Genomic DNA, 14949 nt, shown 5'->3' on the forward strand with positions numbered 1-14949 from the left:
CTTGACTGCTGTATAAAAGCAATTCAACATGTTTACCTTTGACTGTGAGCTGAGCTAAGGATCTGCTCTTTCCAGCTGTGAACTGGACAGGTCCTGTCATCGACGCTTTGGTCTTTTTGAAAGTGAGACGGTGCATAGTGCCCTCTTTCTCCATTTCGACATCAGCGCTCTGCTGCACAGCAACTCCATTCAGAGTCCATGTAGGAGGTTTCACAAGGTCCACACTGATTTCAACTTCAAAAACAGCTGCAAAAGGTTCTGTCACTTCTACCGAACTAAGCTCCCGCACAATGCTGATGGACTGCTCTGGAGATAAAAAAAAGAGAATGGTTATTAACAGCAATGTTATGATTTCATAAGATAAAAGTAAAACTGATCTATAGTAAAAGACAACACTAATAGTTTTTTTTAGGACATATCAATTTGCGTTCCATATGGTTGATATTATTGCTGCACTGCTGGTCAGAAATTAAGAAATGGCATCCAATATTTTGTATGTGCTATAAAAATCAAATTGCAGGAACTTAGTAGGTCATGTATTTTCTACATAATGTTACCTTATTTTTCATTAGCCTAATAAGTAATCTTAAAACCTCTAAACCCATCGATTACAACAACAAAGCCTCTGGCAGCGAGGGCTAATATTTTGAGTTGATCAGGTGTAGTCAGCAGAAATTCAAACCAAGACCTCCTCCTCTGTGCACTGGTTAGTTTGGCTAATCTCTTTAGTAGCAATCTCTGCATTCATATACAGTATCTGTATATGAATGCAGATACATTTTAATACTCTACTTAAATAAAGCTAAGTTGTCATCACATGATAACAGATGGGTTCCACAACTGCATTTCTGCCAATGCGTTTAACCTCTCCTCACGAGCTCTTTACCTGCCGTTCAACTTGATTGGCCAATTCTACTTGGACTACAAACAGAAACCAGAACTCTTCCCATACCAAAATCTTGGCCCGTCGCCTATAGATTCTGCATATATATGCAGAGTCTGTTAATGGAGATTATAGATAGACAGACAGACATAGATATACAGACAGCGACCTCATTGACGGAGAGTCTGATGGCTTGTTTTGTGTAAATACTTTGAGTATGTACATGTTTAAGTACAGCTAACAACTAAATAGCTGCATTTGATAATCCAACACTTGTTAACAAACACTTGGCACTAAGCTTGGTCAGCCTTTGTCATCTTCCACCATGTTACCTTCCACAAGAAGTTTACAGGATGTCTTGTCATCAGTGCCGTCACAGGTATACGTGTCTTCGTCCCCGGAGTCCACATCGTTGATGGTGAGTTTTCGGTACACATCTTCACTCTTGATCTCGTACTTCTTGCCGTGTTTGATCTCCATCTTGTTCTTGTACCACTTCACCTTTGCGCTGGCACGTGACACTTGGCATTCAAGGTGACCACGATGCTTATACATCGCTATCTTATCCCTGAGTCTCTTCACAAACTTGACAGGCAGCTCTACAGTAACAATAACACCAAATCAATGAAAACTATCAAGTATGCCACAAAGGAAGATTAAAGGCCATAAATGCCAAGGCGTCGCCAAAGCCCTTGCCTAAGCGTACTGTAGGAAAGGCAATGTTCATAATTAAATTATGTTATGGCCAAAGCAAATGGATCTAACAAGTAATGGAACATTAATGCTTTTGATGCACCATTAGTTCCAGCATTTTTCTGCAAAAGCTAAAGCAGACAGCAAGAATCTTGTAATGACACCACATTAAATGGGAATTACAGTGTGCCAGTCACTCGTTTACATATCAGTTGCTATTTGATTGCAAACAGCGAAACATTGATATAGAAACGTGCATGCTGATGAAACTTAGAGCAACTTATAATCGACTGAGAAAAGTATGCCATGTTATCTGTCACAGACTCTGTACCTCTGAATCATTTTTTTCCTCATACTACTGGAAATTTCCAATCATCAAATGACCCCAGAATATCCAAAATCAGTGGACCAATGATGCCTTCTCTATAGACCATTGCACAGACCTACATATTCAATCAAGACTTAAAGCTATGACAAATCAGCTTGAAAATAATCCTAAACTTCAGCTGGTAAAACACCACAAGAGTTGTGTTTCCTTTCGCCATCAGGCCTCAATGAGGCATAACAATGTAAATGTAAATTGCAACTGGATTTTCTATCTCACCGATACTGTCAGAATGATGCATTGTGTTTACTCTTCTAGCAAACCAACATTTCATCTCAAATTAGAGTGACCTTTTACATTTGGTACACTAAACCAGTTGAAATGTTGAAGTCAATTTACAAAATAATATGGGAAATTTTAGTTTGCATGCAGACTTCTGTATGGTGTAATATTCTGTTTACATTAGACTAGTTGTTTAGCATTTAGAGGACAATAAGGTTTAAAATGTGCTAAGCAAGGTATTACATTGCTTGCAACCCTCTGACAGCTGTAGTGATACTGAATAGAAAAAATCCATTTGCAGCCACATCCAAACATTGTAACATGAGGGTGAGCTAATTCATGCAGCAACATACAATACATACTGTTATGTTATTTAAGCACATAAAGCAGACTTGTTACCTTTCACTTTAAGTTTTGCAGTTGAAGAGGCTTTGTCAGCTGTGAATTTAATCTCACCCATATCTTCTGGGGAGACAGACTTAAACAGCAGTACATACTTTCTGCCTGAAATGAGAAAGAGACAGCTTGTCCGTAATCGTTTTTCAGGTAAATTCTATAAAACTGCATGAATATATAGGCATATACATGGTGTACTATTTTTACCTTCTTGTCTCATCTTGATGTTGTCACTGACTTTGAGTTTGGCAGTTCCTTTGTACCACTGGCAATCAACTTCATCATGTGAGATTTCACAGACAAATGAAGCACTCTCCTTCTCCATCACTTCCACATCCTCCAGCTTCTTGACAATCTTAATATCTCTGGCTGCAGGGAAGATATTTCAAAGATGTTTCTATATACTGGAAACACCTGACTGATTAGTGTGCTTTATGACATGACTAATAATTACCATGAACCCTGAGCTTGGCGGCGGTGTTATCATCAGGAGTGCGGCAGATGTAAGTGCCTGCATCCTCAGGGGTGCATTTGTTGATGACTAAAGTGCGCTTTCGGCCCAAGGAATGGATGCCAAAGTTCTTCCCTGGTTTCAGTTCCACATCATCCTGCAGATTAATCATTTTAGCTTAAAAATTTCACATTTTAACAATGATATCTTCAGTCATATAGCAATGTTAAAAACAGAGTTCACAAAGTGCTTTTATAGTCAAAGCAAAAGAAGAAATGGGATACTCAAAAGGTAATGAGTGAATAAGTGAAAGTAAAAAAATCCACCCAAAAATGGTAGAGTGAGGATGTCAAATGTCAAATTTAAAGACTAGATTAAAAAAAACTAAATCAAAAAAGAAATAAAAGATGATGTAACATAAAAGCCAAGTGATTTAAAAGAAGTCACTGATTCTGCGAGCCTCATCTCCTCAGGCAGGTTGTTGTAAAGAAGCGAGGCAGAGGGCACGCACATCCAAAAAACTTAAACAGGTACTGGCTCAAAAAATCATTCGAGGCAAGAATCAAACAGAGGATCTGCACACTGTATTAAAAGTTCTCAGTCATTTTTAATGCTGCACATTTAAAATTACTGGGAGCTTTTAATAAAGTGTGTAGATCTTCTGTTTGGTTCTCACCTTTAGATCTAAGCCTTGACTTTGGATCAGCCAGGATCTAAGGCTGCTAACTGGCTCGTATGGGGTCAACATTTCTGTCATGTAGCTTGGGGACAGACCAAGAGGAGCTTTTAAGGTGATCAATAAATCAATTCCAAAATGAACAGGGAGCCAATGGAGAGAAGCCAGGATTGGAGTGATGTGATGTAGTCTGTTAAAAACAGTATTAAACCATATTATTTCAGTCCAAAGACAATGATTCAAATAATAATTTCTCACCTTGAACCATCTGACATCTGCATTTGTCCTGGACACTTCACATTCAAAAGTGGCCTTCTCCTTTTCAGGAATACCAATATCGAGCAAGGGCTTGGAGATCATAGCAGGAGGTTCTGTAGAATTACAACGTTGGTCAAAAAGGGACTAAATTATGACTTGTGTCAGAATGGGTGCTTTACAAAAAACAGAGGTTTGATCCAGAAGGACCCTTGCGACTAATTAGGTGACTGATTGGCTAAAAGGAAGCAGCCCTTACCTGTGACAATCAGTTTGCAAGAATTATGAACTCCTTCTGCTTGGAAGGCAATACTTCCCGCATCCTCCCTCTTGAGATTGGACAACGTTAAGGCGTGCTTCTTTCCAAGAGCTGTGATTCGGCAGTTTGCCCCTGGCTTTAACTTGGCCCCATCCCTGGTCCAGGAGCCTTCGACATCAGCCTGGCTGAGCTCTATCTCAAGAGTGACTGTCTCTGTCTCATGTGCCTTGGTTTCTGTGAGGCCCTTTACAACATGGATCTTTTTGACTGAAGGGAGGAGGGGGAAATGTTTAAGTGTTAATATGCAAGCTTTGTCATTCAAAATGTATATTCAAACACATATTACAGGAGAATAGCATTCTCATTCTAGGGTCAAGATATGTACTTAAATTGGGGCTGCCCCCCTGAAAGTCAGAAATTTGAATCATCAGTCATCAGTTGGAGACCTCTCAATCAACTGAGATTGCTTCTAGTTGAGTGGTAGTTTTTTTTCTTTGTGCAATTCATTTCTGATTTGCTGCAGAGTGAGCGCTCTTGACTTTCATGCTGCTCTGCGGTAAAGAGAGCCTCAGACATGCAGGCAGCAGCATTGAAGAGGAGAGACTTTCAGCTTAGAAATGGTGAAATTACACCTCACAGAAACTTAATACAACACAGTCTCTGGCTTTTGTTTGATATCTAGTGTTGGCAAAAAATGTTGCACATTTTCAATCCATTGATAGCGAACTTAGCTCGTTTCCTATTATATGTGAATGCAACTGTCATGCCATCTAAATGTCCCACTGAGCCCATACAAAGTTAAAAACTTATTGTGGTAAAAAAAAAAAAAAAAAGAAAAAAAAAACGTCACTATTTGTATTGAAAAGCCAAATCTGATTCAACTGGCATAATTCTGAGTCGGGTAAAGCCCTAACTTAAAGTGTATTGCATCTTAAAAAATATGATTCTGAATCAGTCTTACTCTCCACATTGAGCTTGCTCTGGGTTTTGTCATCCAGAGTTTCACAGGAGTAGATGCCTCGGTCAGCATGTGTCACACTCTTGAAGACCAGAGCTTGTTTGGCTCCGTCTACCCGAATCTCAATGTTTCCTGCAGGCTGCAGCACCACGCTGTTCTTCATCCATTTCACTTCGTTTGACGGTTTACTGAGCTCCACCTCCAGCTTGACCTCACTCTGCTCCTCCACTGTCAGGTTTTCTAGCTTTTTCTTAAACGTCACAGGTTCATCTAATTGAGGCGCAAATAAGTGTCAACCTTAATATAAGAAAATTACTTAACAAAAAAATGTTATCTTAACGAAATGTACTTACGTTGTACTTGTAGGGTAGCTAGGCAGCTTTTGCCTTCTGCATCGATGCTAATCTCTCCAGCATCTTTTTGGGTGACAGAGGTAACAGTGAGTGAGTGACTGCCGCCACCTCTCTCAATCTTATACTTGGGCCCAGCAGTGACAGGTATACTGTTGTGGAACCATTTAACACTGACGTCTGCTGGATTCACAGCGCACTTGAAAACAGCGTCTTTTCCCTCCATTGCAGCCACATTGTTCAGTTTGGTGGTCAGCCTCACCACTCTGGGTGCTAAAAGGAACACAACACATCAAATTAAGCAGACCGATAAAAAAGAAAAAGTTTCCACTCTGTAACTTTGAATGTTTGAGTTGTATTAAATGATTAATTACCTTTTGATGAGACTTTAGCAGAGGTCTTGTCATTCCTACATTCACAGCTGTATTCTCCTTCATCTTCTTTAGTCATGCCAGTCACAGTGAGAACCCGCTTAGCACCATCTGTCCTGACGCAGTGCCTGCCTCCAGGTTTAATCTCACGGCCATTATGCTGCCAGACAACATCCCCTGAGGCTTGATTTAGTTCACAAATCAGGCTAAGTGTACCTCCCAACTCCACTGCAGCAGGTTTCAAAGGGACGACAAACTTCAAAGCTGAATCTGAAATGAAAAGTCGGGTGTCAAAACAAAATCTAGCATCTGAAGAGGTCTATACAGCAGTTAAAAGATTGTTATAAACATTTTTATGTCTTGCCTTTAACTTGAACTTTAAATTCCATTTTGTCTTCAGCTGTTTGGCAGGAGTATGTTCCACTGTCTTTGGATTCGGTGGATTTAACTATCAGAGTACGAGAAAGGCCATCTTTTTTCATTTCATACTTGCTGCCCTCCTTGAGCTCCACACCATCTCTAAACCACTTCACGCTACCACTCTCTATGGTCAGCTCGGTGGTCAAAACAACTTTTTCACTTGCTTGAACAACACATGTGTCCTTGACAAGCTTCTTCTGGAACTTGACAGCTGCGTCTAAAGAGAAGTAAGAGCCTCTTTTCGGTGATCTGTGCAAAGCGATATCACAAGTGTGGTAAAATTAGATATAGTTGAAATCCATGTTACCTGCCACCTGCAGCTTAAATACCAGCTTCTCCGTTCCAGCCTCACATGTGTATTCTCCAGCATCTTTTTTCTCTATTTTTTCTATCACCAGCTCACGACCCTTGCCCTTTGATTCCATGTGGACTGCTTTGCTAGAAGTCAGCAGCTTGCCATCCTTGTACCACTTCACCTCTGTCTTAGAGTCGGAAACCTCACAGCTCAGAGTGGCTTTCTGTGAGAGAGTAGTTTTCACCTCCCTCTGGACAGACTCCTTGTTAGAGAAGCCAGCTTGGGCTTCTGCAGAGCAAAAGAACAATTTGATGTAAATGACAACACATCAGTCAACCCGAAATATATTGACACAGCCAAAACCTAGCCAGCTATGGAAACACTAAATGACTGAATACAAACAGGGAAAAAATGGAGTAAAAACACAGAATTGTACAAAATGAATAAATAAATAAATTCACATTTTCATACCTCCTTTTCCCCCCTTTTCCACCAGCATAGAACCAGTTCTGTTCTGGTTCCCATACCTGATTTTGAACCATTGAGAGCATTTTGACCAAAAATTAATTAGTTCAGAAGCAGAAAAAATGGTTCTCAGATGGAACCAACAAATAGCAAAAGAACCAACCATGACAACATTAATGGACTTGTTATATTCTACAGTTTGGACTGAGAGGATGGATTAGGGAACATTGATTGACTGGGTCCATACCTTTGAATCTGCCTCATTCACTAAGTTCGACTTGACTAACCCTGGCAATGAACCCCAAAACCTTTACCGTAACCATTTTTCCACTTTTTAAATGTTGACTTTTTGGACTGTTCTTTTAAAATTCTACACCAAAAACTTCTTCAAAATGCTATTTGACAAGTCTGTCAGATATCAGGCGATAACAATTAAGAGGTCAAGCGAGAAATTATGGGGTGAAAAAGATGTTTTACAGATTGTCCATTCTGAACAGAACTGGATCAAGAACCAGAGCTAATTTGGTGGAAAAGGGGTATCAGAAATACTTGCTACATGTTATTCCTCCTACCTGCCACATGCATCTTAAACACCAGCTTCTCAGTCCCAGCCTCACAGAAGTACTCCCCAGCATCCTTCTTCTCCACGCTGTCGATCACCAGCTGGCGACTTTTACCCTTCGACTCAGCATGGACTGTCCTGCTGGAAGTCAGCAGCCTGCCATCTTTGTACCATTTCACCTCTGTCTTGGTATCAGCTACCTCACAGCTCAGAGTGGCTCTCTGGGAGAGAGTGGCTTTCACCTCCTTCTGGACTGACTCCTTGTTGGAGAAGGCTGACTTGGGCTGGATTTCTGCAAAAGTAAAATGGAGAACATTATGGCATTGTTGTCTTTATTTTAATACAATTAATCAAAACACTGCAAAACTACAACACAAATTTAACAATACAAGAAACTGCAAATAACATCAATACATTAACAGAGATACAATATATGTGCAGTAAAGACCAGCAAACTGTATATTAACAGTTTGCATAAAAACGTGCTATACAAATAAAGTCTGATTGACTGATTGATTTATTGAATGAACAGCAAAAAATCACACTAACAACTATAATACCGACATACTGCAATATTCACATTTCAACCCAGAAAAGTAGCTAAGCAAAACTAAAAATTCAGCCTTTACTGCTGTTCAAGCAATGAGATAGTAATAACTGGCAGCAGCAGAGTAGTAAAATTAGTCATTAGTTTGTCCATTAATAGTTAGTCTATAGTTAACTAGTTAGTTAATAGCAAATAGTTGTTAGTCAGTTACTTAGATAATAATCTACTAACTATTAGTTAGTTGAAAATTAGATTAATGATGCCATAGATATTTACAAACTTAACAAATTTTGCTCAAATTACATACACTATTCCCTTTGATTTCTTGTACCTGTAACTTGTACTTTAAATGGCAGTTTTTCAGTTCCGACTTCACAGGTGTATTCTCCTGCATCTTTCTTCTCTATACTGTCGATCACCAGTTGTCGAATCTTGCCCTTTGACTCCATGTGAACTCCTCTGCTGGGACTCAGCTGTTTGCCATCCTTATACCATTTTACCTCTGTCTTGTTATCGACTACCTCACAGCTCAGGGTGGCTTTCTGGGAGAGAGTAGCCTTCACTTCCCTCTGGATGGACTCTTTGTTGAGGAAAGCAGATTTAGCCTGGGTTTCTTTAGAAGCACCTGTAAAGGAGTGTGGTGGCAGTACAATTACATATACAAAACTAGACTTGATTGTACAAACCGCAGCACAAACACACAGCTTTGGATTCACTGCAGCATGTCAGATTAAGGGACACACAACATCACACTTTGCAGTGTGGGGGTAAATGACCACTAACATCCCAAACACATCAAAATATGACGAAGATATGAAAATACAGGCAGAGGGTCTGCAGATAAATACACTGCCACACACTTCTAGTGGGTCATGAGTGAAGATTGAGAGAAATTACCTCTGTTTGAGTATATACATTGTTAGTAAATATAAGATTTTTTGTAATTAATTTTAATTTTTTTGTCATTAAAACTAGGTTTTACCTCAAAAGCATCTCAGCTTTATGTTTTAGATGCTATGTCCTCAAAAAAAAAAAAAAAACAGTTAAATAAACATTTGTTATTTATTGAAATATAGAACATTCCCCTTACCTTCCACATGCACCTTGAAGACCAGCTTCTCAGACCCAGCCTCACAGATGTACTCTCCAGCATCCTTCTTCTCCACGCTGTCGATCACCAGCTCACGGCTCTTGCCCTTTGACTCTGCACGGACTGTCTTACTGGTGGCCAGCAGCTTGCCATCTTTGTACCATTTCACCTCACTCTTGGTATCGGATACCTCCCAGCTCAGAGTGGCTTTCTGGGAGACAGTCGCCTTCACTTCCTTCTGGACGGACTCCTTGTTAGAGATTGCTGGCTGGACCTTTGTGTCTGTGGAGGAGACCATGAGTGCGAATGACAAACTTTTTTCTTGTCCATTGATGTTAACATCTACTATACCTCTTAAGTATACAGATCAACAGGAACACTGTAAACCTGTTCAGTCCTTGACCCTACCTGCAACCTGGAGTTTGAAGACCAGCTTCTCAGTCCCAGCCTCACAGATGTATTCTCCAGCATCCTTCTTCTCTATGCTGTCAATCACCAGCTGCCGAGTCTTGCCCTTCGACTCTGTGTGTATGGTCCTGCTGGAAGTCAGCAGTTTGCCATCCTTGTACCATTTCACCTCTGTCTTGGTATCAGCCACCTCACAGCTCAGATTGGCTTTCTGGGAGAGAGTAGCTTTGACCTCCCTCTGAACAGATTCCTTGTTGAAGAAAGCTGACTGGGCATCTGAGGGTAAGTCAGCAAGAAATACAGTATTATTATGAGCAGTGTTGAAGATCACCAATAACTGAAACATATGAGAAACATCGAACTGAAGCATTCTTCAGGGTATCATTCATTATTTACTCTCCCAGGCAAATTGCATCAAGTTTTCTTCGGGACATTTAAATCACAAAATTGATGGTAAATCATAAAAAATGTTATTTACAAAGAATACTAAATGTGTAGCAACTATAGACTCTATAGTATATATGGATGACATAATATTGCCATAAAAGCGAGACTAAAACATTTCAATCGCCCCTTACTGGCTGGTTGTGGAATAGATCATAAACCCCACCCCTTCCATGTTTGCATATGGGACACGTGCTAAACTAACAACTCAAAGTACAGGTCAAATACATTTTCCCGAATAACATTTCTGTCATTTTAGGTAGCTCTTAACACTCTAATGTATTTTCAAGAGTTAATTTTTTTCTGAAAATTTTGGTCAGAATTACTAATTTGATGCTATAAAAAAGGGGTGTGACGTCATGACTGACAGCAATTTGTGCCAGTCAGAGTGTTTGTTATCAATGGAACATCATATTTGTAAGATGCTGTGCATTTGGGGATTTGTAGGTTTTGCTACAAACTATATCAAAAGAGATACTGAAGTTTTCTTTTTAGACATACACATGAACATATACTCATACATGCATGCATATCATATTAATGTTTTCCTCTAATACATGTCTTGTGCTTGTCATTTGTGTTGACAGTCATTTTTAATTGAAGTTTTAAAGCTGTACTTTGTAGGGAGTGAAATATTGAATGTATGTTTTTAAATGAGGACCCCAGCAAGATAAGCTGTGCTTTAGGGCACAGCTAATGGGGATCCTAACAAAATAAATAAATGAATGGCCCTGCTTGCGAATGGTTAAATGGGCAAGAACTAGATACTGCAGAGATTGGTACTGCATAAACTTTGGCTTGAAATAATAGCACCAAACCAAGGTGGCAGCAGCTATATCCAGAATATTAAGGCTTCATTTTTATAAAGTCGGAGGAAGTGGAGACAGGTTCATTTTTATATACAGACAACGGTAGCAACTAACACTCTGAAAACCTCAGCTAAAATCATATTCATTAAGTAGTTTAAAGACCGATTCTTGTGAACTGTATAATACTGAACATATATGTGAAATTGTATTTCACAATTAAACAATCAAGAAGTCCTACCTGACACAAATATCTTGAAGACCAGCTTATCCCCTCCAGCTTCACATGTATACTCTCCAGCGTCGCTCTTCTCCACCTTTTCAAACACCAGCTGACGAGTATTTCCTTTTACTTCTGAGTATATCATCCTACTGGATATCAACAGCTTCCCGTCTTTATACCATTTCACCTCTGTTTTGCTATCCGAAACATCGCAGCTAAGAGTGGCTCTCTGGGAGAGAGTAGCTTTCACCTCCTTCTGGACTGACTCCTTGTTGGAGAAGGCAGCTACAGCTTGAGTTTCTGAGGAAAATATATAGTAAGGAAATGTATATCTGTAATGTGCAGTATAGTGTTGAACGATATCAAAAAAGCATATCCTCTTACCTTTTATCTTGACGTGGAATGTGACTTTGTCTGCTTCTGTCTCACAGGAGTAATGTCCCTCGTCACTCTTCTTGGCGTTTTTGATGATGAGTTTCCTTTGAGTCCCTTTGGAGATGGTGGTGGTTCTTTGGTCCTCAATGATCTTCACTTGATCTTTTTTCCACACAACAACTGCACTGGCTGGGGACACCTCACAGCTCAGCTCAAGATCTCCTTTGAGGGACGATGACAGTCCCATGGTACCTCTGGCTTTGTTCAAAAACTTGGCAGGTTCATCTGAAAGAAAAAATAGATGGCAACTGAGTCATCTTATTTAAAACTAATTACTTGTCAGTTTCTTTATTTTACACCAATAGAATGTGTCTTACAGAATAAGAGAAGTATGTGTAAAATCTCTGTGACATTAATTAAAATCTCTTTGAAAATGTATATCTTTTTTGTTATCAGAGCTGCTCAAGAGTGGAAAGAGTTTGACTTGGCATAACAGAGTAACACTGTAGTTCATGATGACAGAAAGCGCTTTCCTCTATTTGATGGCTTATAAGCATATGCTAGCAGCCATCAGAGCAGGTCACATTTCAGTATATCACATGTCTGAGACAAACTGAGACAAACACTGAGCCCAGTTCCCTTTACGCAATCATCTTTGCACCCAGCAGAGCATATTGGGGATATTTGCCTCACAGGCCAACAAACAAACCATGGCTGCTGAGTTTGCTCTGCCATAAACTGAAACTGTACTTTTCTGATAAGCTTACCTTTAAGACTGAGTTGCAAGGACATTTTGTCATCAGCTAAAACACACTCGTAGATGCCCACATCTTCCTCTGTGACATTGTGTACCATGAGGATCCTCTTGCGGTCGATGATCATATATTCATACTTCTTTCCAATTTTCACCTCCCGCCCATTCCTCATCCAAACCACCTGAAGAAAGACACATAGAACAGATGGCCAACACAGACATGATAAATTAAAAGGTATAGTCAAAGCAGAACGTGTATGTTATACTCTAACAGAACTACTGTTACTTTAGTATTACAAGTAGAAGTGCTTGTGCTAACAAGAACTTAAATACAAGTGTTGGTAGGTAGGTTTTCTATCCCTGCATACTTGTAAAGATAATAGGGACATGCAAACTAAAAGTAAAGACACATGATCCCAACACAAACCTGTGCATCGTAATCCGACACCTCAGCAGTCAGCTGAGCAGTGGCTTGGGCACTGCAGACCACCACCTCCAACATATCTGACTTGTTGGTGAACCTAACAGGAGGAGCTAAAAAAAACAAATGCCATGTAAGACAGCAATATTGACTTCAATTTCACACAAAAAAACAGTAAATACCAAACGCCTTCAATTAAAAACAAAGCTAAGAAGATTTTAATACAGAAAAGCAAATGTACTTTAATGTATTTATTTGATAAAGACCATTTTTCCCTGCTGATAATATATGTGGCTGTGAGTACGTACCCTTCACAGACAGGACGCAACTACTTTGTGAGCCTCCACCCACAAACTTGATCTCACTTCCATTCATTTCCATGGTCACGACACGGATCATCAGAGTGTGTGTGTTCTTGGACCTGGTGATGAGGAAGTCGGCTCCACTGCGCAGGAGGCGGCCGTTTAGAGACCAAAAGCCGGAGCAAACAGCAGACAGCTCCACAGAGATAGAGAACTCTTCACCGGAAACTGCAGCACTGTTCGTCAGGCCTTTCCTGATTTCAGCACTGGGTTCTGGAGAAAACAGGCAAACCAGACATCAGAAAAGAAGACTTTAAATCATATGAAAACAAACCATAACTATGTGTCACTGAGACATTAGTCTCACCCAGGTAGAAGGTTCCAGGCACCTCCAGGTAAGGACTCTGGCCAAAGTCATTCATAGCAGAGATCCGGAATTGGTAGGTGGCCTCTTCTGTGAAGCTGCAGATGGTGACCTCTGTAGAAACGATGGTTTCTCCAGCGTTGCACCTCTGCCATGTCTGAGTGCCAATCTTCCTCCTCTCCACAATGTAGCACTTGATGGGGACGGGGCGGTCACTGTCAGGAGGACACCACTGGATGGTGATGGATGAGTCAGTCTTGTTGTGCACCACAGCGTCGACTGGGGGATCAGGAGGATGCTTCCTTGCAGCTAGAGCAGAAAAAGTGATTATTTATATGATCAGATGAGAATTGGACGAGTGTAGAAAATCATAAGAGAAATTATACAAGACGTCCGTTTCTTTTTATTTTTTGTATACCTGGGTTTTACTCTCTCACTTGGTGATCATTCTTATCAATAATAATTAGACTTTGTTTATCAGCTTAATAACTGTGATGCTTTATAAATTCGTCGGGACTCAGCTCCATGTAGCAGTACAACAGAGTACACTGGGCTTCACGGATCAGCCTCTAAACAGGTCAACTTGAACTCATTTTTAAAACAATTTAAAGAAATCAAAATCAAGGTACTCCAAAGCCACACAGCATATGTTAAGAAGCCTGTTGTAACGTGGCTAAAGTGTGTGTTTAAAGGTGAAAACAAAAATGATTACACCTAAAATATCTGTGGTAATTGTCCATGTTGTTTTGAAAACTAATATATGAAAGTACTGATTTTCATTTCTCTTTTACATTTGATAAATGTCACTATGCTATTGGTTGGCTATCTAAGCTGACATTCTTCCACTATTTGCATGCTACTGTTTTGCAAGTGGACCTTCACTGTATCTTGGGCTTTGCGCTGCTCAAGACAATTGTGATTGGTTTAGAGAAATGCAAACAGCCCAGAGCATTTTTTTTGCCTACATCAAAATGGTAATGGATGCTTTGAGAGACCTTTTGACATATGTTGTTAAAAAAGATGAAAAACAGCAGTGTGCAGGGCTGTGGCTGTCAAAGCTAAAAACAATATAACAGATTAAAGAACAACAGAATTCAAGAAAAAAGGAAAATTAACAAACAGCATCGAATGAAGCCTGGTTTTGTTCATTCCTGTGTTGATTAAACACTTACTACATTCTCAACCATCCTGATCTTGAGTAAGTCAGCACAAATGCAATAAATCTAAACCCATGCTTTCATCCTCACCAGTGACTGTGAATCGAGTGGAGGTCTTGCAGTCTCCAGCTACAAAGGCCACTTCTCCTGAGTCATCTGCCTGGCAATCTCGAATCGTGAGTGTGTACTGTCTGAGCACGCACGCAATGCAAATACGGGAGTCTTCCTTCAGCTTCTCGCCATTTCGGGTCCAGTAGACATCAGGGCAGGGATGTTCCAGCTCCACACAGAAGATGACAGTGTCGCTGACAGGAACTACTGTCCTCCGGGGAAGCTTCTTAGTAATGTTGCCTGGGATAGGAGAGGAGGTAGATGTCACATAAAGAAACTCAGTCTGTAGCATCGCGGATACATTGA

At 40.1% G+C, this 14949-nt stretch overlaps 1 protein-coding gene across 1 annotated transcript in view; it reads right to left on the reverse strand.

Annotated features, from left to right (window-relative positions):
- The window catches only part of obscnb (obscurin, cytoskeletal calmodulin and titin-interacting RhoGEF b), a 70027-nt gene that overhangs the window by 47597 nt on the left and 7481 nt on the right, over positions 1 to 14949 (reverse strand). The window contains exons 4-26 of the mRNA XM_042497487.1: positions 14623 to 14883; positions 13379 to 13684; positions 13018 to 13284; positions 12716 to 12822; positions 12302 to 12470; positions 11544 to 11819; positions 11178 to 11459; positions 9687 to 9962; positions 9279 to 9560; positions 8520 to 8813; positions 7652 to 7933; positions 6627 to 6902; positions 6264 to 6536; positions 5903 to 6169; positions 5532 to 5801; positions 5182 to 5448; positions 4221 to 4487; positions 3965 to 4077; positions 3034 to 3187; positions 2787 to 2948; positions 2583 to 2687; positions 1216 to 1482; positions 37 to 306 (exon numbers count right to left, since the gene is read on the reverse strand). Of these exons, the coding sequence (XP_042353421.1) occupies positions 37 to 306; positions 1216 to 1482; positions 2583 to 2687; positions 2787 to 2948; positions 3034 to 3187; positions 3965 to 4077; positions 4221 to 4487; positions 5182 to 5448; positions 5532 to 5801; positions 5903 to 6169; positions 6264 to 6536; positions 6627 to 6902; positions 7652 to 7933; positions 8520 to 8813; positions 9279 to 9560; positions 9687 to 9962; positions 11178 to 11459; positions 11544 to 11819; positions 12302 to 12470; positions 12716 to 12822; positions 13018 to 13284; positions 13379 to 13684; positions 14623 to 14883 (5493 nt within the window). The remainder of the gene's footprint in view (positions 1 to 36; positions 307 to 1215; positions 1483 to 2582; positions 2688 to 2786; positions 2949 to 3033; positions 3188 to 3964; positions 4078 to 4220; positions 4488 to 5181; positions 5449 to 5531; positions 5802 to 5902; positions 6170 to 6263; positions 6537 to 6626; positions 6903 to 7651; positions 7934 to 8519; positions 8814 to 9278; positions 9561 to 9686; positions 9963 to 11177; positions 11460 to 11543; positions 11820 to 12301; positions 12471 to 12715; positions 12823 to 13017; positions 13285 to 13378; positions 13685 to 14622; positions 14884 to 14949) is intronic.

This window comes from Plectropomus leopardus, chromosome 12, assembly GCF_008729295.1.
Source record: "Plectropomus leopardus isolate mb chromosome 12, YSFRI_Pleo_2.0, whole genome shotgun sequence".
NCBI lineage: Eukaryota > Metazoa > Chordata > Actinopteri > Perciformes > Serranidae > Plectropomus > Plectropomus leopardus.